Raw genomic sequence first — 23326 nt, 5'->3', positions numbered from 1 at the left:
TCGGTTTTTGTATATTAATGATGAAGGGATGGAATTTTTATAGAAGTCTGTGTTTTTTTTAATAATTATTTTCCAGTACAGTATATTAAAGGTTCATCTGCATCAAGTTGTTTTAAATCTGTAAAAAAAAAGTCGAAACAAGTGAAGGTAGTTCGATTTTCTAGGTATATAAAGACCAAGTCAAGTTGCAAAGTAGCAAAGAAACGTGCCATTTATTAACTGGTGGCAGCCATGTTTGATTGATTACAAAATTGAACCCGAGATGGTCTTTGGAAGGCAAAAGCCTAATTATCTCGATTAACATAGAATGAAACAATAAAAACGTGATTAATGCTCACTTGTTCTTTTTTCTTCGTTTCTAAACTTGGACTTTCGTTTCCGAGCTATAAAAATAGGCAAACCTCGATCTAGCGCTTGATTACTTCTGAAATTTGCATTAAATCGACTGTGGCGCAAAACCGAAGAATTTTAAATAAGAATTATATATAACAAGGAAGTCTACATATAAATTTGAGTTTGGGCGCTTGGAAGTCATGTGATTTATTAATAACAATGTCGTTCGTATCTTTATTAATCCACAGATACTGAAGGATTTTTTTATTTATTATTTATAGAGGCGATTCGTTCAATAGTATTCACTGGCTCTATACATGAGTTGCGTTATTTAGGAGTGCGCTATATCGGAGTTTGACTGCATTCGATATTTGTATTTTAGACTATTGTTGATAAATATAAAGAGATAAGAGACGTAAACCGAGAGAATTAGTGCAGAACTTTCCACTAAAGATGACAGATGCTAAGCGTAATTAGCCTACTTAGCATTTAAGATGGAAAATAACGTTATTAATCAAGTTGTTAACTTATTACTGTAAAAACGTTGCCCATTGTATATAGAAAATCACTATTTTTTTTATGTAAGAAGGTTTTTTTTTTTTTAAATCCCTCGTAAGTTCTTATTAATTTGCTAAATACTTTACGGAAGTTATGACAATAATAAAGCACTTCCTTCAGATTTTAATGAGCAGAATTTATACTACAAAGCACCATTTTTATTCTCATTGCATAATTATGCATCACAGAAAAGGGTATTAACAGGCAGGCTACCTATACTGTGTACTTTTTTTTTATGTATAAATACAGGTAGGCCTATTGAATTACTCGATCTGTGCAAAAAGTATTTTCAATTGTGTGCCTTTTTTGAAATGTTATTCTTTCTGAAAGGTGAACTACTTATAATGGAAATAAAATTACTTATTATACAATAAATCTTTAACACCTCTATTTACTCGTATATCTTCTGAAACTAGCATAGCATTAAAGGGAAAGTGGCGTTAAACTGAAGAATCTCAAAACATTAAGAATTATATGTAGCGATGAATTTGCAGACACAAACTTATACCAGACAATCATGTAATTTGGTGATAACAATGTCATTTGAAACGCCAAATCGTACCTTTAATATACAGACACACAGATATTGAAGAGTTCTTTAGCTAATATTTGAGATGTTCTGTCCACAAGTATTATTGGCACTATATCGAGGTTTGACTATATTTATGATTCATTCTATACAACAGGAGAGAGCATTGCTAAGGACGAACATGATGTAGTTTTCATAATACACTTATTCTTGTTTTATCCGTGAAACACGCTAAAGTTCATAACTATGATCGTGTTTGCAAACATATCTGCTTTAATTTAAGTGTTTATTGCTTCTAAAATAGCAGTATTTTTACGTATATTTTCAAAATTTAAACATAATATTTATAGAATTTTCTCCCCTTTGCAGAAATTCCGGGAACAGTCGATCGATGGAGCCAGTCTACAATTGCTCAGTGAAGAACACTTGACTGTATATCTGGGTATGAAGCTGGGACCTGCCTTAAAGTTACGAAGTGCGGTTAGTCGATTGACCGGAAATTGTACAGTCTGTATGCACTGTATACATTGTCACAACGATCTAGCGGACAGAGCATCTCGATCGCCATCTGTTAGCAAATAAACGAAGCAAAACATGAAAAAATTAATTATTCTAATTAATTAAAGATTATTTTTTAAAATTTTCGTTTTACGGGGGAATTATTAATTAAAAAAAACCGCGATTTAATATATGTGTAAATATTTTAACATCTCGAAATTGAGTTGATCTTATACTTAAAAATTGTATTATATGTACTGTACAATGCATTTAATGCAGGCTTATTTTGGACAATCTGTGATTTTTCGAGACTAAAATTTGTCAAATTTTGATGAATTACCGACGAGGATGAATCCTAATCATTGTGCAAAGCTCAATTTTTTTTTTTTATTACTATAACTTTAATTATATTTAATTCTCTTGAAATTTGTGATTTGATCGCATATTTCTCTCACGAGTACGTCCTAGTTACCAAAACTGCCACCACGTGGCTTACTGCCCATGGTTAACATGACTCAAATGTAAGAATATGACGACCAGATACCTTATTTACTGTACAAAATGTGTAAAATCCATATGGTTTTGCAGTACAATGTTATTAAAAAAAAGTCTACTATATTTATTGTACCTGATTATTATTTAAATTTGGTGTAGTTCATAAACATTCAGTTCATATTAACAATTTGGATTTCTATTGCGGAATACCAGCATATAACAAACCTATGGTCACTGTTAGATAATAACACGCTTTACAAAATGGGCTTCAATTTTGTCAATTATAGTAGAACTTATTTTAGTGGGAAGACTCACTAAGTTAGATATATCGGCATACAACATACCCGTGCTCATTGTTTGCCAGTGACGCGCTTTGCAAAATGGGCAGTCATGTATCCTCAATTATGGCAGGATTGATCCTTAGTGGGAGTCAGGATTAGTGGTTTAAATTTGTAACTCGTGGCATCAGCATACAACAGACATATTGTCATTGTTTGCTAGAGGCACGCGTTATGAAATGGGCAATCACTTAACCTCAATTTTGCCCATTATGGCGGACATCCTTAGTAGGGTAACCTAGCATCTGCGGAATGTGAAGTACGAAACTCCGACTCGAACTATACGTGTTAACTTACGAGAATCAAGATTGAATTCGAGCTCGGTTCTTTCGCATAATAGGTCGAATATTAACAGTCGGTCTACATATTTACCACTTTTTTGAAATTTTAATATATAATTATTTCAAAATTTGACTTTCAGAATACAAAAATATATTATTTACTATGATTACAATATAAAAAAAGTATATCAGGTATATAATTTCAAGCATAAGCGTAGTTTTTAATCTTCTGGTTTTGATGTCTTATTATTATGTATGCTGTACTCGTTATTGTTGTTATTCTTGTTTTATTTTTGGTTTATAGTTTCAATGCAAAATCTGGCTACTAGAATACTTGACTTTTAAGGTGCAGCTGAAAATTGAGAATGTACCACACCCCTTGACAAATATTACTTACCAAATTTTACTCAATGAGTAAACTACTACGTGGAAAAAAAATGAATTTTTACTTTTATTAAAGAAGCCAAACCCATAGAAAGAATTCGTGTGAGTAGAACTCATCGAGGTTAAATAGTTCAACGACACGGGAGGGTCGAAGTTCAACGGTAAATATGCAGCTATGTGAAAATAATTCACGTACGAATCTAAGATGGGGCGATGTGCTAATATCAAATCTTCTGATAGAGAGTAATAATTGGACAGTATAGTTGGAAGGAAGGCGGGTCCTGGCTATTTGTCAAGTTGAAGATAACGATGGGCGGTTCCTCGCAGGTGTAGGACTGGTTCGTTCTACTTTTCAAACTCTTATGATGTGACTGGCATTGAAAAGTAATGCCACTTAATTACAATAGATATATATAATTTAGTACAGAATGCGGAAGGCTTAATATTTGTCAATTCATCTACGACCATCTGCGAATATTAAGTCTTCCTAAACAATATTTATCGTAGCATTTTTAATGAGTAAACAATAACGAAGATGTTTAGATTCGAAATCACGTTATATTATATTATTTTCGAACATAAAAATAAGATTAACGGTGGGAAAGGTAAGCAGAAACCTTCACAATAATGACATAAAATGTCAAAACACGTTGTTATAGTAAATAATAGATCGTGTAAAATTTACATAAAACCCTTCTAAAATAATAAAACAAGTACTTTTTTTTTTAATATAGAAGACTTTATAAACAGAATTTTTAAGAATTTCATTAGAAAACTTTATAGTTCGTTTATTAAATTTCGTCCATTAAATCTTTGGCAATTTATACGAGTTACATTATGTAATTATACACGTCTAAACTTCTGTTTAGCGCCATCGTTTGTTAGCTCTAAAATTGGTACTAAATCGAGTGTGACGCTAAACTGAAGTACTTCAAACAATAAAAATTGTATTGCGTGTATACCTCATTACCATATAGTAATGAGGTATACATGCAATTTCGAGGTTGAGAGTTTGAAAGTCATGACGAGTTGATTTCATGATAATAATGCAAATCATGCATTAGTAATTCACAGATACTGAAGAATGATTTATGGGGAGTGATCTGTTTACAACTATTTATTGGCGCTTTACGAGGGTAGCTCTAATACGAGGGCGCAACATCGAGGTTTGATCGTATATCGGCCACAATCTATACACGTAAATATACAAGTTTTGTATATGTAAAATTTACAATAAATATGATAATAAATCACACATTAGCATAAAAATTATTAAAAATTAAATTAAATTTCATAAAAATTACTACAGATTCAGAAATTTTATATTAAATATGAAGAAATAATTTCTAGGTGAGGATTATTTATAGTCTTCTATGAAGAGTTATGATACATTTATGGTGAGTTAATAGCTCTTCTATTAATTCTCCATAAATATAAATTGAATGATAAGTAAAAAAAAAAGGTATTCAGTAAGATGTACTGTACACACTTGCAGTTTATAATTACTATACAGTCTGCATAAACTATGAGATATGGAATATTTAGGAGCCATAGTGTTGTTTATGAGTACATAAAGTACAATGTACTACACTATCAATATGTGACATGCCTTAGAATAGAAGTAATAAAATATAATGATGATGGGCATTATTAAATATAAACAATCGATTATCTTAAACCAGAAGCTTTCAACAGGTTTACTAGATCGTGCGTCTATCTATACATTGTTTTCGAATAGACAGATTGGTAGAAAGCTAAAGTTTTGGGTTTAGTTTAATTAAAACATATTTATTTTAAAATTATTTATATACTATAAAGCCTCGATATAATGTTTTCCTAAATAAAGCACTCATAAATATTTGTGAATGAATCTTTCACATGAATGTAAACTAAAAACCCTTCAGTACCTGTGAATTATTAAAGAGACAATTTGGCATTGTTATTACAATATCATGTGACTTTCAAACTCCCAAACTCAAACTTGTATGTAGATCTCATTAATATATCTAGTGTTTATTGTTTGAGGTTCTCCGTTTAATACGGGGAAGATCCATTCACGAGTATGCTTTGGTGCTTTTACGATAACGACGCTAAATGAAGGTTTGACTATATTAAAAAAAATATAATTTTTCAGTTTCAATACTGAAGTGTTTTATTTTACTGTATTGATTCGTTTGAATTGATCATGATAATATTTTTTCATTTAACTTATATAGGCCTATACTTTTCACTGAACATTCTAAATACAGTCAAACCTCGATATAGTGCCATTCAAATTAGTTTCATCTTCATAAAGTGTCATTTAATATTTGCCAACGGATCTCTCCCATAAATATTTCCTATTATCATATGCAATTCTTGTCTAAGGTACTTCAGTTTAACGCCGGTCTGTTCAGTAGCAATTTCAGAAGCGACAGATGGTAGCATTAAATCGAGGTTCGGCTGTGTAGTAATGTGGTCTGCACACAAGTTTGAAAGTCACGTGATTATGTGATAACAATGTCATTTGCAAAGCAAAAGCGTGTATTTAGTAGTACAGATACCGAAGGGTTCTTCTGTATTTAATATTTATGAGAGTGACCGTTCACGAATATTCATTGGCATTTTATGAGGGTGATGCTACTTAGAAGAATACTATATCGAGGTTTGACAGTAATTTAAAATCGTTCGGTTTAAAACATATTTATAAATACATTTAAATTAAATTAAATGATAAATGTTAGCAAAAATAATATTTGATAAATGCTTAATAAGATATTCTATAATGATCTAGAGTATCAAGCAGGACCCCTTAACACAATCTAAAAAATTACAATTAAAGCATTCGAAGTTTCGAATTAATTATTAATTTTTAATTTATAAAACTTAAATATTCTCGAAGTAGGGAATCAATTTTCGACATATCTATTTATATGACCGAAAATTAATTTTTTTTTTAAATATTGTATCAGTACCATTCGAATGTACGTAAACTGGATATAGATACGAGATTTTTAATCAATTTATTATACATAAAATTGAATCTCGTTGCCCCTGCCCATTTCACGCTGTTAAGAGAATTTAAATTCACGCCTTCGTTGTCTATAAGCAAATGTCTACTATGCCTACGCCTAAATCCGGCCCTGTATTGAAGTCACGTCTTGAATTAACTTTTTTTTTTCCGCTGTGTATTCTAACGTTGACATCTCTCTAGTTTGCTTGAACAGAAATTCAACTTTGCCAATTCATTACACGATATAAAACCAATACATTTACTCATGTCAGCTGCATATTCAATTAACGTGATAATGCATTAAACGAAATAGAGTAAAATACAAAGTAAATTAGTCTATATTCGCCTCAATAATGAGGTTTATAACACATTTTCATATAGAATAAATTGATTTAACTTCCATTAATGTTATATTCAATGAGCATTGTGGGGTTGCAATAAGGGGTACTTCATAAAAATGCTGATTATTAAACATGTTAATAAATCGAAAAATTATGTATGAAGAAGCTATAAATCAAAAATTACAAGTAGAAAATTAGATTTTTAAGATAGGATTTCATTAGAATTGGAGATGTTAGAATTTGAAACCATTACAACGAGTGCCATTTGTAATGGTATCAATAGGATTAAAAACAATTTCTTCCGTTTCCTTTTTTGTTAGAGAGAAAAATTTATAATTTAATTTGTATGTACGACTTCCCTTATCGAGTATATAAGAATTCAGAGGTCACGAACCGTATTTGTCCCACTTTCGATTGTCGATGACCTTTACTTATTGATTCTGATATTGGGGTTCAAAAGTCAAGAACATTTTTTGAATATGTTATACAGGAATTCGGATATAAAATATTTATTTAAGCGAATATATCTCTTTTTAATACCAATAATTACAAATTTATACACAAAAATATTGCAACAGATTAAAAAAAAATGGTGCTAACGAGTATCGATGGTATTATTTTTTTTTACTGTCCTTTATCTTTCGAGTCCAAGGCCAAGATTCATAGTTCAAGATCTAGTCTGGCGGTTAATGTGCCCATAGGATACAGGTGACATTTCGTTTCGTGCCTTAGATACGTGAATTAATTAAATTTACGTGTTAACATTGGTAAACTCCCCTAAAATTCAATACCATTTATTTAATTTTCCATTCTAATATCTAAAAATTAAAAAAATAATATCTAAATTTAAAAACAGAAGAAAAATTGTATGCTGTATATGCTTTCAAGAAAAATAAAATATTCAATTTTTTTGAAGGGCACATTAAATAGGGTACTATATAAAATTAACGTGTGTGCTGCCCTCTAGTGACAATATTTTAAAATTACATATATTATATTTAATTTAAATCCTGTTTAGAAAAATCGAAATAAAATAAAACTTATATATTCTTAAAAAGTAAATAAAATTTCTAAATATTTTATCAGATATTTCCAATATAAGAATAAATATATTTCCAGGCAATGTTTATCAATAGATAGCACCTGTATTATCAGTGTTGTTATATATTTTTTATCAATATAAGTGTGTAGTTGCACAATGAATTTTCACAGAAATATCCTGTATAATTTTTAGTTTCGATTTTTGTAATTATATAAATGAATATTCGAATTTGCATTAAATTCAAAAATATAAAATTTCTCTGTTCCAGAGGTGTTGAAATTTAAACTTTATATCGTATACTTCGTATGAGACATGTGGATTAGATTTTTTTTAAATTATTTAAGTTTATTGTGTTTATTTTTTATATTACTAATTATTAATTAAATATATATATTTTTAATTATTACGCAGAAATAGTATTTGTACTGTACTTTCCTGGCTGTTATAAATAACAGAGGAAAAGTATGGCGATCGATCAAAAAAAGACCCTTCAAGATTTTTATATTCTTGGACTGAGAACACCTTGAAACATTGAGAAATGCAAAAAAAATTCGGGAGTAATTTCCGTATGTATGGATGTGTGTGTGTGTGCATGTGTGGCACGATTTTGTTAACCTTGTTTGAAGCTTAATGACTCCTATGCTTTCTGTTGAAAACTTCTGGAATTTTTCAGGGAGGTTTGTTTATTAGGGAAATTGATGCTATTAAATTTTGGTTATTAAAGGTCGAAGGAGTGGGGAGATAAGGGAGGTTGTGTGTGTCTTCAGTAGGTTAACACTTAATGACAATTTTACTTGTTATTGGTACTTACAATTTTTATAATACTGAAAATTAAGCTTTTGCCATTTTATAATAGTTAAAAATATAAAAAGTTTTTAAAATAAAATATCATAACAGATGGTGACACCAAATGTTCCTGGAAAGTTAAGCAACTCGTTGCTGCATTTTTAATGAAATACTATTAGAGAAATCCATCATTTCTACGACGGTACTTCAGCAAGGGACTTATGACAATAGTAAAAATAATTAAGTTTGTGTTATCGATTATATATATTAAAAAAATACATTGCAATTAAGATATAAGATGTAATATATTCAAAAAATTTAAATTTTAAATTAAAATTTTAAAAAATTCCTGAAATAACCTTTTTTTGGATTCTTTCTTGGTGCAGAAAACGACACGCTACTTAAAACAAGCATTGCTTTTATGTAATGTTTACGATATTTAGGTGTAAAAGTTTTTATTTTTTTAGAAGTTGAGAACCTTATAATAATCATAAATATGATAAAAGACGAGAGTATGCGATCTAATTCGGTAAATGACTGGCATAAAATGCTGACATATTGCTCCCACGCTGGGGTATAGGAGAGATCCTGGCGATGAGGTCGTGCATTGCATACGAATGATCCATTAAAGGAGAGCATCTTTCGATCTATTTTAAGCATTAAAACACGACTGGTTGTCGATATGCTACGTTGATTATAAACTACCCCTTTACCTGATATAATGTATAGCCTATAAGGTCACGTTATTAAAATAGTTATGGAAAAATTAATTTTCCAAAACGACCCATTTAATGTCTAACAAACGGGGTCGTTTTGCTATTTCGGTTATTGAGGTCGTAAGACTTTAATATTAAATAAATATATCGATATGTATACTTTATGTTCTCACTTTGGGGTAGTTAATTTGTAGTACTTAGCAAATGACTTCGGGCGTATCAAGATGGAGGAAGCTTACACGACTAGTTCCTATAATAAATTTCTATTCAACTAATATTGTATAATGATGATAATATAAAAATATTTTATAGGCTCACGAAATTAACCGGAAAATGACCGTTTATGATTGTTTCTTTTTTTTCCACGGATATTTCTTATTTTGAATGATTATTGATGGATTACAAAGTATATACAATAGACATATTGCACTATAATACTTAATTTTATATGCAATGTATGCACTTTGACATCACTTTAAATTGTAAAAAAATAAATATAGACTTTTCTCTGAATATAGAATTTTATTTTGAACTTTTATATAAGCCTAATTTTGGAACTGTACAACGTAGACACTCATGTAAACCCTAAATACCTAAGCTTACATTCAAAATTATGAGTTTTAATAATAATATTTAAGTTTATTATGCCCTTATTTTTTACATTTATGTTTAATGGTTACATATACTTTCATCCTCAACCAGGAAATGCTTAAAAACCAACAACAGCTAGAACTCGTATTGAGTAAAGTTAAATTGAAGTAAGTAAAAACGACAGTGATTTTTTTAAATATGTTTCATTCATTTGTTGACCTATAAACCCAAAACGAGAATATGTGATGACAAAGGATGCAGCAAGGGTTGGTAAAGCACACACGTGATTCTTGACATCATGTTGCTGTTAGAAACGGTGTGATAAAGTGGCGTTGGTAGCGAAGCTAAGATCTCATTTGCAAGGTTGCATTTTACAGAATGAACGATTAATAATGTTCTCTCGTAATTTCAAGGTAAGTTTATTCTCTTATTTTATTTTTAATAGCAAGAAGGTCGCGTCGAAAGGGAAAAATTGGGACACAAACTAATGCAAGAGCTTCGTTCTTTACTATGCAACAACATAAATGAGTGAGAATCTGTCGAAGCTAAAGTTTCAACTATCGAATCTCATAAGTTATGCCGAAAGCGAAAGTTAATCAAATCTTCACCATATTTTTTTCTAAAATTCGTTTTCCTATCGTAAGTTGCTTTTTATATATGTAAGTAGTTCACTCAATAGTGTGTTCTTTGAACTAGTTTTAAGCACTGCTATAAAAGTTAATTTATTAGAATACATTAAAATAGAAAATAATTCCTAAATACTCCACGTTAACACGTAAGCTATAGCTATAAGTTTGTACTAGTGCAAAAAAGTACTTATAGAAAAAAAATGCTTCTCTGATAAAGTATCCGCTTGTTGAAGGTGGTATAACAGGTAAGAAAGCTGTCTTACCTGAATTAATGCACACGGCATGAGACAGGAAGTGGCAACGATGCAATCAATGATTGATGTGACTATCAAAGTTTCCCGTATAAAACACACACACCGAAAAAGATATATATTGATAAAAGAAACTATTTAAGTTGTCAGTATTTTCACACAAGTACAGAAAAATTAGGACATTAATCCTAAAAAAGAGGAAAAAAACATAAAAATGTTTAGTAACAAATATATTTATTCATGTTATATTTAAAATTATGAATAAATTTTAAACAATAACTATCGTCATATAGTATTACTACATAGAATGTAAAATAATAGCAATATGGCAAAGTCCACCCGGTTTAAAATTAAATTTATCTACTGAATCAGAGGTGATTCTATATTAAGATATTCATAGAGAGTGATTCATGCAGTTTTACAGTTTGTTTTCTTTTATAAATTGTAGAACATTTCAAATTACAACTTGTGTAAATGTTTCATTAATTATTTATTACAAATTCCGATCGCATTTAAACTCGTTTTGCTTGAGTTGTGACCTTACAGCCTCAGTTCAACTAAACGAGTTTAAATATGTCACAATTGTTTGAAATTTATCTGGATGATGATCTTCAAAGATATTCACATTGGAATATTATCTGATAAATTATATAGAAAGAGATGTCTAAATATCAATACATGATCTCAAAATGCCTTCATTGTATTACTTTTTTGGCAATGTCCATCACACTTTACGAGTTTTGACATTGACTTGTAATATTTTTAAACAATTTAAATATTTACTCATTAAACTTAATTTCGATTCGATTGCACAAGGTGGCACCATTTAAAACGTTGCAAAAGTGAATGTCAACCAAGATTATTGGTTTATGCAAATTAACACACTTAAGCGCGCTGCATATACTATACATAAACGGTGGAAGATCTTTCATTAATGAACATCCAAAAAATGGTTGAACTAGTCACGTTTAAGAGGATTTTCATTTATAATTTATTAATAGAAAAAAAAACAGAATTTTTTAAAATACTATCGATAAGTTCTCGAGTAATGTTTGTACAGTGCATTGTCTGGTTTTGAATTGTGGTTGACCTAATTCTATTACTTTATCGCGTCCTACTTATGGATGTAGTAAAGCGAAATTACTTTACTTCGATTTCCTTTTCATAAAAGAGAAGAGAATCTTTCAAATCTTGATATAAATCTCATTTAAATTTAGGTTGCATCTATTGAAAAGAATTACAACTTTCATTTTTTTTTGAAAACGGTAATTCAATGTATCACGTCTCCAGGCGATTATTTATAAAACTGTCAAAACTTTACTATTTAAATTTCTTGATTTTTTCTCGTATTTATGTGTAAAACTTATAAATTAGTTGTAACAAATAGAAGGATATTGTTAATTATCCTCATAAATTTTACTCTTAATTCACATTTGGTAAAGTTTATCTAGATATAGTTGAGCAGAAATAAATACTATTTTTTTTTTGTTCTTGCTGAAAAAAGGGTGGGTTCCAGTTTTCATACATTTTAATAGGTGGACTTCCTTGAATTATAAAGGAGAGCTCGATTCATCCAGCATATCAAATCATTCTGCTCTATAGCCAGTGACAACGCCATTAATTTTTTTCTGTAAGTCTCGTTGATTCTTGTATAGTAAGTACCGTGTACAGAATTGTCTAAACTTATTGAGATGCTAATGAGACCTTATTTCAAGAGATTAAACGCCTAATTTATGTGATAATTCTACAATAACAACGTAACGTTGCCATGGAAAATAAGATCTAAACAAACATCACTTCAGTTAATTGACATTAGATTTGATTTGGCTTCAAAATGGTATTCTATCAACACACAGATGGTTGGGCATTTAATAAATTTTGTTTTCATCTAAAAAAATCAAATAATATATTTAATTTGAATGTTCAAAGTTCAAATGCTCTCACTTATTTATAGAATGAAGCTGACGTTAAATTTATTTCGGTTTATCAGCTTCAGTTTACGGGCAAGAATAATGAATGAACTCACAAACTGAATAAAATACCTTCATTTTTCATTCGGTTTATGAGCTTCCTTGTTTATTCTTCTTCATTTCTCTTCAGTTCATCCGAATCCATTTTTTTTTTCTATATTTCTGATATTTATTTTCACTTGAAAAAGTAATTATCATAAGATAAATTTAAAAACATAATTTAAAGATTTTACTTATTTTAGAATTATACTTGGAAGAAATATATACCAGTAACAAAGTTCATTCTTAGTAACTAACAGACGAAATTCATCTCAATTTACATAAATATCATTCTTTTGTCTTCTTAAAACGAAAATCCAATTAATTATTTAGCTCAAAAGATATTTTTATTTTATATTAATCTTATAAGGAAATTAAACTCACGCAATCTAAAAAATATCACGTAACCATTCAGGAAAAAATAATTACTCTACACGCGACATTATTGATAACTAACGGTTAAATCTATACATTTTAAATTTGCTTTAAATATTAATGTAGAATATTACCTCAAAAACATAATATATTTATATATAAATTATGTTTTCTTGTGAGAAAAATCAACGGACAATTAAAAAATCAAAATTGCCTTTTTCGCTATAAATGAAATGGCGTGTATGTAGTCTAGTACACTTCATTTGGATGTTCTTTGTTTATATGCCTTGTTCTTGTTTATAGAATGAATGAAAATTAAAGATTTCAAACTGATATTGAAGTTCATTAACTAAAAATATTGCTCATTTTCATTTTATCAACTTTATTTTATGAGCAGCAATAAAGAAAAAAGCCATAAAATGAATATCATTTATTTTTATGAGTTTCATGATTATTCATTCTTCATCTAATTTATTATTACAATAATATTCAATTAAATATTCAATTTTTATTTTACACTTTGTCATTCTTCTTCATTTAGTTTAGGAGCTTTGCTTTCTTTTCAATTATTCTTCATTTTTATTCTTTATTTATTCGATTTAAGAGTTTCATTTTTCAATATTCATTCAGTTTATTAGCTCTATTTTTTTTTATTTAATTTTTCGTTCATTCTATAAATGAATGAAAGAATGAAACCTTAAATCAAATTTTATTCTGTTTATGAGCTTCATTCTTCTTCATTATTCATCCAATCTATTCGTTTCATTCTTCATTTTTTAGTCTTCATTCAATTCATTAGCTTAATTCTTTATTTTGCATCAAGTTTATAAAATTCTTTCTTCATTCATTCTATAAATAAAGAATGAGGATTACAAAATATTACAAACTGTTTATTATTTATATTTTAAATTACATTTTCAGAAATACATTCAGAAAAGATAATGTAATTACTATATATATATGAGTTGATAATATGATATGAATATTTTCAATTATATATTACTAAAAATAAATGAATTACTTAAAGTAAATAATCAGTGAATATACATTTACTCATTATTTACTTTAAATAATTCATTTATTTTTATAATTGTGTGATATCAGCTTTTCGCTTTGAGGAATCCGGATTAGAATCCGGTCCGGATTACCAGAATGAATTACCTATATAATATATATGTTTCGGGGGTCGCTTCCTGTTCTTAATCTACACTGGTAGACCACATTGCGGGTTAACCTTCGTAATGGGCGAAAATATAACTTTAATATGTTGTTTAATCGCATTCTATTGGCCGGATGGCCAAGCAGTTAAGGTAGCGGCTTACCGCTCTGGGGGATCCGGCATCAAATCCGTGTGAACTCTAGGATATGTCGGGCTGTGTCTCTTACTACTCGGTCGCATCATTGTGGGCCTGGCAGANTAGTAACACTAGGATATCCGTATATAATATCTGGGGAACTTTGTTATGCTAAACTCATTTAACATAATAATGTTCTCTTACAAAGTGTACAGGGGTGTATTAGTGTTGCAAATTATACTTATTCAAATAATTACAAAAAGCATTCTCCTTAAGAAAATAAATTATGTTTTAGAATTAGTTTAGTCTTAGTTAATGTTTGTATAGAAAGATTTAAATTCTGAATGATAAATTAATATATTTTTAATGTTTTTAATAAATAAACTTCTCAGAAATCGTTAAATAATTAATTTTTATTATTTAAAAACATGAAGACCGGCGAGTATTTTTATATTTAAGACAATAAATAATAACTTCCGGTCTACTGGAAATTTTCTGAAACTTTCGGTTTTAAATTTTATATTGACAAATATATAATTCTAAGACGTCTTATTTTACTTTTTAATGAATCGACGACACTATTCATTTATTTTTGTAAAAAAAATTCCATGTTAACGATCCGTAACTTTACGAATGGAAGCGTAGAGCACCAAACGATAAACACACCCAAAACTAAAAGGCGACCTCAAACGGTCATTCACCGAATTGTCGTTACGCATGCGCATTAACAAACGAGAGGAGGAAATGAGAAAGATGGAATTTAAATGGTTAGACAAAGAAGAAAGTTTCGATTAAAATTAAGAATTAAATGTTTATTGATTATAGAATAGAAAAAGTAAAGAGAAGATGTCAACGACAGGCGGCGGAGAAATACGTTTTAGCGGACATACCATCGATAAAGCCACAAAAGCTAAAGTTCATCTGGAAAACTTCTATTCCAATCTTATTAATCAACATGTTGAAAGAAAGACCAGGTTTGTTCTAATTTCATTCATTTATAAACATTATTATAATGTAATTTGATTTAGTTTGTAGTGAAAATATCTGCCATTTTGTTTACTTGATTTTGTTTACCACTTCACATTAATGACGTAATTATCGACATTAACATTTTTGTCGTCATTAATACATAATTCATGTTAATGCCACTTTATACACATTTATATAGTTACAGTTTACACATTTAATACACGGTTTAAAGTAAAAGATTGTACAGTTTGATCATGTGATAAAATCAAAATCAGCTGGGACTTGGGACCTGTAGAACTGGTCATGAAGATGATCCAATGGAAACAGAGGAAGAAGACATCAAAGGAATACATGATTAAATATCCAATTATTTAATGAAATTACTTTATCAGACTCACCAGTTGTGTAAACTTAAATTATATAAAACTATAATAAATTTAGGACCTTATAGTCCAAAAGTTCTGATTTTGTATTGCATAATGATAAGAAATTTTAACACTGACAGAGGTGGTTCTCTTTTAAATAAATGGTTAGAGTTGTTAAAATATTCAGAAGAACTATAAATGAAATCAAGAATATTTTCAGATTATGGATTTTTAAAATTCAGTTTGTTAATACTGTAGTTGCTTGTGATTATGCTCTGTTACAAAATATCCAGTAATTCTTCTGACAGATTTATTTGTAACTTACAATTACTTTTGTATGAAAGAGATAGGTGAAAGTTAACCCTAGCTGGAAGTTAGGAAGAATAAATGTATCTTTTAATGTATGGTCCACATAAATAGTGTCCTTAATATATAATTTTCTTAGTTGCATTTTAGTTTATATATACAGTCAAATCTAGGTACAAAAATTATAAATACAATTATAAATCCCTGTATAATAAGAAATAGTGTTCTATGCAATTCATATTAGCTTAAGGTAAAACTTGTGATTGAATGATATTCTCTTTTGTGATAAATTTGTGTTTAGTGATATATGATTTTTTTAATGAACTTAAAATTCACAGTATTTTCCTTTCACTATGTTTATAATGCAGTAAATTAAATTTTAACTAATTTATTATTTGTTTCTAGAATCAAAATGTGGCACTATCTTAATACAGTGCGATATCAATACAAATGAGAGCAGGTTTCCAGATTTAGCCTTTTTCAATATATTAGCATTTATATTTTTTGTTTAGTATTTAGAATTATCATTTTTTGCTTTGTTTAGCTGAAACACTAGCTTTTGAACAAAAGTTGTTTGATAACATTTAACACTAAACAATGAAGGAAACCAGTTTTAACATTTTCTAGAACAATTTATTTTTTATTTTTTGTTTTAGCACTATTTGGGCTTGGATCTATCATTTCTGGTTTTTTCAAGAAATTGTAAACTACAGTAAACCTGTATTCTAGTTAAAACCCAAAATCTGCCAGAATATGATCTTATTAGGTAATATTAATTGAGGAGGTCTATGGAAAAAGATATTTAAGTTAAATTATATTTTTAGGAATTCTCAAAGAATGTTCATATGTCTGAGATTTCTTTTGGAGTGAGTAGTGTAAATATTAAATATGCTTGAGTAAAGTGCTTATTATAGCAAGGAGAATATCTGTATTATAAAACCCTATTCACTATTCATAATAAAACACTTAGCTAAAAAAAGTATTTAAGTATACTTAGATACCTTAATCCATAGAGCTTCTCAGTTATAACAAAGCCACATTTACTTTTAGAATTAATGTAATTAGTAACACTAGGATATCCGTATATAATATCTGGGGAACTTTGTTATGCTAAACTCATTTAACATAATAATGTTCTCTTACAAAGTGTACAGGGGTGTATTAGTGTTGCAAATTATACTTATTCAAATAATTACAAAAAGCATTCTCCTTAAGAAAATAAATTATGTTTTAGAATTAGTTTAGTTTTAGTTAATGTTTGTCTAGAAAGATTTAAATTCTGACTAATTTTAGATTTTGATATTTAACATATAGTATAGAAATTTGCAATAAAATCATTTAAATCTTTTACTACAGGAGATTAATAATCCTCTGTTTCCCTGTTGTAACATTGCCTAACTTTGTAGTAATTACTATATTTATAGTCTGATAAAGTTAATTAAATAAGGATTGGGATACCTTTTAAAAAACTCTCATTATAAAAATATTAAAATATTTTTCCTTGTTCTGGTAAATATTGCTATACCTTTGACTGTTTTGTACTGGATTGACTGTATTGTATTTTCATGATTCAAAATAATTGCCGTATACGTAGCATAATTTTATTCTCAGTGGTATATATTCTATTACAACAATAACTGCATACAATATCTGAAAATTTATTTCTCAATATTAATATTTGTTTTTTTTAAATATAATTTGTTAGCATTATATATTTTTTAGTTCCATATAGCAATATAAATTGGTTTCATCAAACTATATTGTAATTTTCTTATGTTTCTCTTTTAAAATCTGTTGGTATTAAAGTTGAGTGGAATTTTTTTGAACTGTTTTAACTATTGGCATTTAATAAATTTCTGTGGAGATGGATAATAAAGTAAAAACACAATGTCTGTTCTGTAAATAAGTAGAGGAAGTGGTAGAATTTAACACTGATAGAGGTGGTTCTCTTACAAATAAATGAATAGTTGTTAAAATATTCAGAAGAACTACAAATGAAATCACTAATATTTTGAAATTATGGGTTTTTAAAATTTGTTTTGTTAATACTGTAGGCATCCTTGTGATTATGCTCTGTTTACAAAATATCTGATAATTCTTCTGATAGATTCATTTGTCTCTACTGGTAACTTAGTTATTTTTGTATGAAAGAGATAGGTGTTATCCGTGACAAGTATAGTGAGGTACACCTAGCAGAGTAAAAAGAAACAATGTTTTGTAAAGGTTAAAGGATAAGTAACAAAAATGAATAGCATGAAGTTCATTCTTATTACCAATTCCTTGACCTTTAACTCATTTGTATAATACTGACTTGCATATTTAAAGAAACACTGTAAGAATTGGTATTTGCATATATTTAACAGATTAATATTATGTCTTTAGAATTTATTTTTAATTTTAAAACTTTATTTTTTATTCTTTGCTTTTATTATGTTGATGAAACTTCATTTGTCTGTATTTCTAAAATATTAATGTTTTATTCTAGGTTTAGTTGATTCTTAATCATATGATTTTAGTCTAGGTAATTTTTTATGAGGAAAAATAACTCTGGCAAACATAAAATCAATAAAGTGTGCATGTAAAATAGTGATTAAAAAATGAGGTTTTTAATATTAATCCAACTTCACTGTCATTTATCAGTTTTAGGTGATTTTATTGATATATATATATACATATATATACACCAGTGTTTTTCAACCTGTGGGTTGCGACCCCCAGAGGGGTTGCAAAGCCTTACAGGGGGGTCACGGGTAAAAGAAAAAGACAAGTGTTTGTAGGTCCTACACTACAATGAAAAAAAGAAAACTACAATTTCAGTGAGAAGGCTATACCTGTTTATTTTACAGTATAATTGGTTTTTCGATTGATATTTAGGTCTCAACAGAAAGAAAATTAAATATGTAGTTTTTAAAATCACTGATATAGTTTTAATATGGCCCTGGGGGGTCGCCAGAAGTTTTTAACTTGCAAAGGGTTGCATATTCAAGAAGGTTGAAAAACACTAATATATACAATTAGTAAATAATAGATAATAATTTGCCAGTTAAATATTTTGTTTTAAAGAAGTTCAAATTCTTAGAAATTAATTTCTTTTACATGGAAAGAAATGGAAATAAGATTTCAGGCAATTATCAGGACAGTTTATTTCAATAATAGGCTAGACTATGATTACAGATTTATAAGATTAAAATGTCATAGTCATAGTGTGTTCTCAATATAGTAAATCCTTAAGGGACTAAGCTAAATTGTTTACTATATACATAAAGAATAGCAAGGTCCAAAAAAATTGTTTTCTATATAAAGAGTCCTAGTTTGGTTAGATTCATCCTAGGTTATGGTAGGTTAGTTTAGTTAGTAAGTTATCGTTTAAAAANGTTGCTGGTATTCTCAAGATATTTGAATATTTTAGTTATAATAACAACAATTTTCAATAAATCAATTAGTGGCCAAAGCAGTTAAGGCTAGACTTTATAGCCTACTGCTCTGGGGATTGAAGATTGAATCCAGACAGACAACCTGAGAAATTTTTTATAGATAATGTGTCCCAGATATATTGGGTCCCATCTCTTATCTGGCCTGAATCTAGCTGAACTTATAACAGACATGGAGGGAAAAGACCCTCTTAATGTCTTCAGAGTGGAAAGAATCAAAAAGTATATTAAAATTTTTCACTTTTATAAACATTTCTGTTAAAAGTAATTGACTTATTACCATAGATGTTCTGATTTTTGTCTTTAATATAGATAGTCCTTTACTTTCAGACCTAATGCATTCCTAGAAATGTATATAAAATTTGAGCAAGAATTACATGTTATAGAATGCTTCTGTCCCAAAGAGCTAAAAAGGAAAATTGTAAAATGTCTTATTTAAGTTTGAGTTTTACTTTTGTAAGTGACATGTTACAATGCATGAAATATCATTTAAAATGTTAAAATCATAGATGAAACAGAAAACAGATGATAAAAATTAATTTTAAAGTTTTCTTTATTTAAAATGAAAATTGCAAAAGCACCATTGCATGCCAGTTTGAAATTTCTGTTTATTGCCTAAATATAAAAGTAAATAGTCATGCTATCTTTATTTAATTATAATTGCATTTAAATAAATAACTATAATAATGAAGGTGCAAACCTGAAAAAGTTGAGACTGCAAGACCATTGATAGACAAAATACTAATAATTAAAACTATAAAATCCAATAGTTAAATGATCACATGAAAACTGACATATTTTTAAATTCTTTCGAACTAATGTGTAATTCAAATTTTTTGACTGAGTTACTAGTTCTGTAATAACATAATTCAACAAGAATAAATACATTAGAATCTAATTTTTTAGACTGGAAATATAAACTATAAAAACAAAAAATTAAAACCATTAACATGATTAAACTATAAATTTGTCAAATTATTAGATATATATCTTGAATGAAAGAATTCAAAATTTTTTATATTTCATTTCACAAAGTATTTAGAAATGCTTACAGTCATCTTTTCTATTCATGGTAGATTGGTTCTAGCATCCTCACGTATTATAAAGTTAGAAGATATTCAATTCTCATATATAAAATGACAGTATTTGCATATAACCTATGTACTGTATATTTTAATCATTTCTAGATTACATATGATGATGCAAATGCTGTGTAAAAAGCTATCAATATTTTATAAACAATACAATATAATAAGAAAAAAGTCTATACATATTCAGTAAAAATGAAACTATCATAGCAAAGATGTACGATTTTTATCATTTTTCGATACTTATAGAATAATATAAAATAGTCAGGACAATAATTTAAAATATTCACAAACTTGAAGAAACAATGTCTTCGTATTTTGTCTTTTCAACACCTCAGGAGAACAACAGTCATTTTCATCAGTGAATTTTGATTAACCTTGGCTTTATTTTCCTATAGAAATAATTCATGAAATGGATGCAATTTCTTAACTGTTCTGTTGGAGACATGTCTTCCAATGATCCTGTACCAAGCAGCATTCAGTTGTTTTGAGGTTGCTTGTAGCCACTGCTGCAAATTTAGCATAAAGTCCTATCTTGGTGTCCAGAGGTTAGCCATGGGCACTCACTTCTGGATCAAGTTTTATAGTTTTTATTGTTGTATAGTTCTTTCATATAGTTCATCAAATTGAATACCACTTTGTCTGGGCAACACAATGTTGAGAATATCTGTTCTTTAACAACACATTGATGAGATGTTTTACATTATCAGACAGTTCAGCTCTTGGAGCCATTTCAAGTGCCAATATCAGGTACTACTGATGGCAGTTAAGGCACATAAAGCAGCTTTGGGTATTTAAGTAGTTTTGCATTAGATATGCAATACTTAATTTGCATAGGTTTTGCTTACTTTAAGTAGGTAAGCAAAAGTTTTCATTCTTATTTCAACAGCCTTGCATGATTCCAAACTTTTTTCCTGTAGTAGTATATATTGCCTAATGTTTCCACTGCTGCTAGATGAATATTCAACCATTGATGATTAGCTGTTGACAACTGAATATAAAAAATATTAAATATTTAAAGTTGCATTCATTGTATAATAATTATTTTTCATTTATTCATATTTAAAATGTTAAAATGAAGTTTGATTAAGTAGAGAATATTTATAATTGAATTTGTTAAATATTCATGTTTAATGACTAGTTAGTTTTTGTAAGAAAATTTTATTTAATGTATGATTTTACTGAGGATGGAGAAGCAACTTCATGAAAAATTTCCAAAATAATGCTATGATTTGTTGATAGATTCAATGTATCACGTGAAATTTTATTCTGTAAATATTGTATTATAACAATATTTACAATTTATTTAAATTTAATGCTAACTGTTGCTAAACACAACTGTTGCTACATCTAAATATTAATAACTTGCTGAATTAGAATGATTTTACATTATAGGTAATCATATTACTATTTCTTGATAACTTTATTCAATTTATTAAAGTTATTAGAAAGCCTAATGATGTATTTTTATTTAAATAAATATCTTGCTAGTAATGTTAGCTAGAGGGTTTAATTTTAATTCTTTGTAAATAATATATTAACTTTAATAAATTGTTGTGTGTTTGGAAAAATATTTTAATCTGTATTGAGACTGTTATACCAATTATAAAATATGGAGGAGTGAGTTATCATAATCAGAATTATAACCTCAAAATATGCTTTTAAGTATATTTTGTTAAATATACAGGGTGTCAAAATTATGTGAACAATCTTAATTTTTAATTAAACATTATTAATGAAACATCTTAATTTTTTTTCGTTTTCTGTTCCAATTGGTCGCGACAGACCGTTGTTATGACCTTCCCAATCTCCGGTGTTCTGGCACTAAATTGTACTGTTTGAGTGCATTAATTGTGCTGGTGGTCAGGTTGAGACTCTGTATAATGCAAACTTTGAGTAAATGCTTTCTCTCAAATAGTGTTCACATAATTTTGACTCACCCTGTATTTTTATATTTATTTTTAGATATATAAAAATAATTACAATTAGTAATTATCAATAAAATCAAAATGCAACAGACTAAAATATTGGAGTTTGCACTTTCAGAAATATTTCTAATGTAATACTCTTTTTAGTCAAAATAAATTGTTTAAATTGTTGTCAAATTTCATAGATGAACAACTCTTACAAAAGTTTCAATTTAAATTTTCCTATGTGTTTCATGGAAAATGCTTTCCCAATTCTAGAGAAATTCTAACCATTGAACTATATTGTTTTGAATTTAAGGTACTAATGAAAACAGTTTTCAGCAGGGGGGAAAGATTTGATGATGATTAAAATTTAGTATAGTTGTGACAAATAATAATAAAATTATTCATAACTATATTGTAATAAATTAGTAGAATTTAATTTTATTTAACATTTAAAGAAAAAAGAATTTAATTTTGTTTTTTACAGACATGATAAACTAGAAGAATTTATGAAAGAAGAAGGACTTTCAGAAAAACAAGTAAAGTTTTCATTTTTTTAAACTAATTGTTAGAATATATAAAATTTTATGATTAAGTAATAAATTCCAATAGAAATATTTATTTCTTACAAAAGGTATTTACAAAATGAGTACATACAGAAATTGTATCTGAAATTATAGAAAAAAATGTTAAGGTTATTTTGTAATTGAAGCATTTTCTTCCAAAGAAATAGCTATATACAGTAAAACCTGTGTAAACAGGACTATCATGTTTAAAATATTATTCTGATTTGGTAGGTTTTCATTTTGAACAG

The 23326-nt window shown here is 28.2% G+C and overlaps 2 protein-coding genes across 11 annotated transcripts in view; both read left to right on the top strand.

Annotated features, from left to right (window-relative positions):
- LOC111627361 (polycomb protein SCMH1-like) overlaps positions 1–2526 on the top strand; it is a 36373-nt gene extending 33847 nt beyond the window's left edge. For all 8 annotated transcript variants that reach the window (XM_023370925.1, XM_023370921.1, XM_023370924.1 and 5 more), the window contains one exon: positions 1790–2526. In XM_023370925.1, the coding sequence (XP_023226693.1) occupies positions 1790–2002 (213 nt within the window). In that variant the 3' untranslated portion in view covers positions 2003–2526. The remainder of the gene's footprint in view (positions 1–1789) is intronic.
- A 7656-nt stretch (positions 2527–10182) lies between these two features.
- Positions 10183–23326, top strand: part of LOC111627360 (serine/threonine-protein kinase tricorner-like) — a 46512-nt gene continuing 33368 nt past the window's right edge. The window contains exons 1-3 of one of the 3 annotated variants that reach the window (XM_023370918.1): positions 10183–10297; positions 15269–15417; positions 23000–23051. In XM_023370918.1, the coding sequence (XP_023226686.1) occupies positions 10277–10297; positions 15269–15417; positions 23000–23051 (222 nt within the window). In that variant the 5' untranslated portion in view covers positions 10183–10276. Of the gene's footprint in view, positions 10298–10434; positions 10524–15074; positions 15211–15268; positions 15418–22999; positions 23052–23326 lie in introns of those variants that run through there. The other 2 variants (XM_023370917.1, XM_023370919.1) reach the window with 2 other exon arrangements.

The sequence above is a fragment of the Centruroides sculpturatus genome, unplaced genomic scaffold (assembly GCF_000671375.1).
Source record: "Centruroides sculpturatus isolate CEXI.00-Female unplaced genomic scaffold, Cexi_2.0 scaffold437, whole genome shotgun sequence".
NCBI classification, from domain to species: Eukaryota; Metazoa; Arthropoda; class Arachnida; order Scorpiones; family Buthidae; genus Centruroides; species Centruroides sculpturatus.
Note: the sequence above shows the minus strand (reverse complement) of the source record. Positions and strands in the feature narration are given on the sequence as shown.